General features: G+C 44.2%; 1 protein-coding gene across 1 annotated transcript in view; it reads left to right on the top strand.

The window, feature by feature from the left end:
* Positions 1-393: 393 nt before the first annotated feature.
* Positions 394-1,035, top strand: part of LOC103261391 (chromosome-associated kinesin KIF4A-like) — a gene marked incomplete at its 5' end in the record, with an annotated part of 30,129 nt that continues 29,487 nt past the window's right edge. The window contains one exon of the mRNA XM_008059026.2: positions 394-477. Within this exon, the coding sequence (XP_008057217.1) occupies positions 394-477 (84 nt within the window). The remainder of the gene's footprint in view (positions 478-1,035) is intronic.

Genomic DNA, 1,035 nt, shown 5'->3' with positions numbered 1-1,035 from the left:
GCGGGCGTCCCCGGCGTGGCTCCGCGGCCCGTCTCGACCGCTGCGCTGCTCGCCCTGGGCCCGGCCGGCCCTGCGTCGGGCCTCAGCGAGTGCGGCGCCCGCCGCCCCCGGCCCCCATCCCGCCGGCCCCCTCTATATTATTTCTAATAATTGTCTGACAACTGAGACATAAAGAATGTGGCCACAGAGCAATAAGCCAAACGGAAAACTACTTTCTTTCTACATACAAGCATGACTTCTAGAACTACCAGTTTTTGACTCTGATAGAAGATGAAGGCAGCTCACTTTAGGCGTACATATCAAGGATGTCTTGAAAGACTCTTTAGTATAGTATAAGGTTTTATTTTAACTAGCTGAACAGCAATTAATATCTGATTTTTTTTTTCTTGTCAGGACCGAAAGAGGCAATATGAGCTGCTCAAACTTGAAAGAAACTTCCAAAAACAGTCCAATGTGCTTAGACGTAAAACTGAGGAGGTAAGAAAATTCAGTCTGCTAGTCAAGTGTGTTATCATCTTCAGTCTTAGTTACTGATAAAGTCATAGCCCATAAATGAGCAATTGTCCTGAGAAACTGTGGACACCAGTCTTGACCAGGAATTCCTAAATTTTGATCCCTGTTTATATGCCATGAACTGTGAACACGTAAAAACCTGATGAAAATTGGTACTATTCAAATAAAGACTTTTTTCTAGTTGGACTTGAATATTTTTCAAAAAACACAGAATAATATTGATATGTAACATTTTCAGACATTTTTGGTCTGCAGAACTCCCTTGAAATGTATTCCTTTCTCCCCCAGACTCCAAAGCAGTAGCTATTCATCAGTACTGTGTCCATGGTGATTTATAAATGATTCCTATGAAAAAGTCCGTAGACTTTTTCTTTTTCTTTTTCTTTTTTTTTTTTTTTGAGTTGGAGTCTCACTCTGTCCCCCAGACTGGAGTGCAGTGGCCCCTCCTGGCCCCCGCAGCCTCGACCTGCTGGGCTCCAGCAATCCTTCCACCTCAGCCTTCCAAGTAGCTGGAACTACAGG

The sequence above is a fragment of the Carlito syrichta genome, unplaced genomic scaffold (assembly GCF_000164805.1).
Source record: "Carlito syrichta isolate Samal-C Ts95f unplaced genomic scaffold, Tarsius_syrichta-2.0.1 Scaffold303676, whole genome shotgun sequence".
In the NCBI taxonomy this organism is placed as follows: domain Eukaryota; kingdom Metazoa; phylum Chordata; class Mammalia; order Primates; family Tarsiidae; genus Carlito; species Carlito syrichta.
The sequence above is the reverse complement of the archived record's forward strand: the minus strand, read 5'-3'. Positions and strand labels throughout refer to the sequence as shown.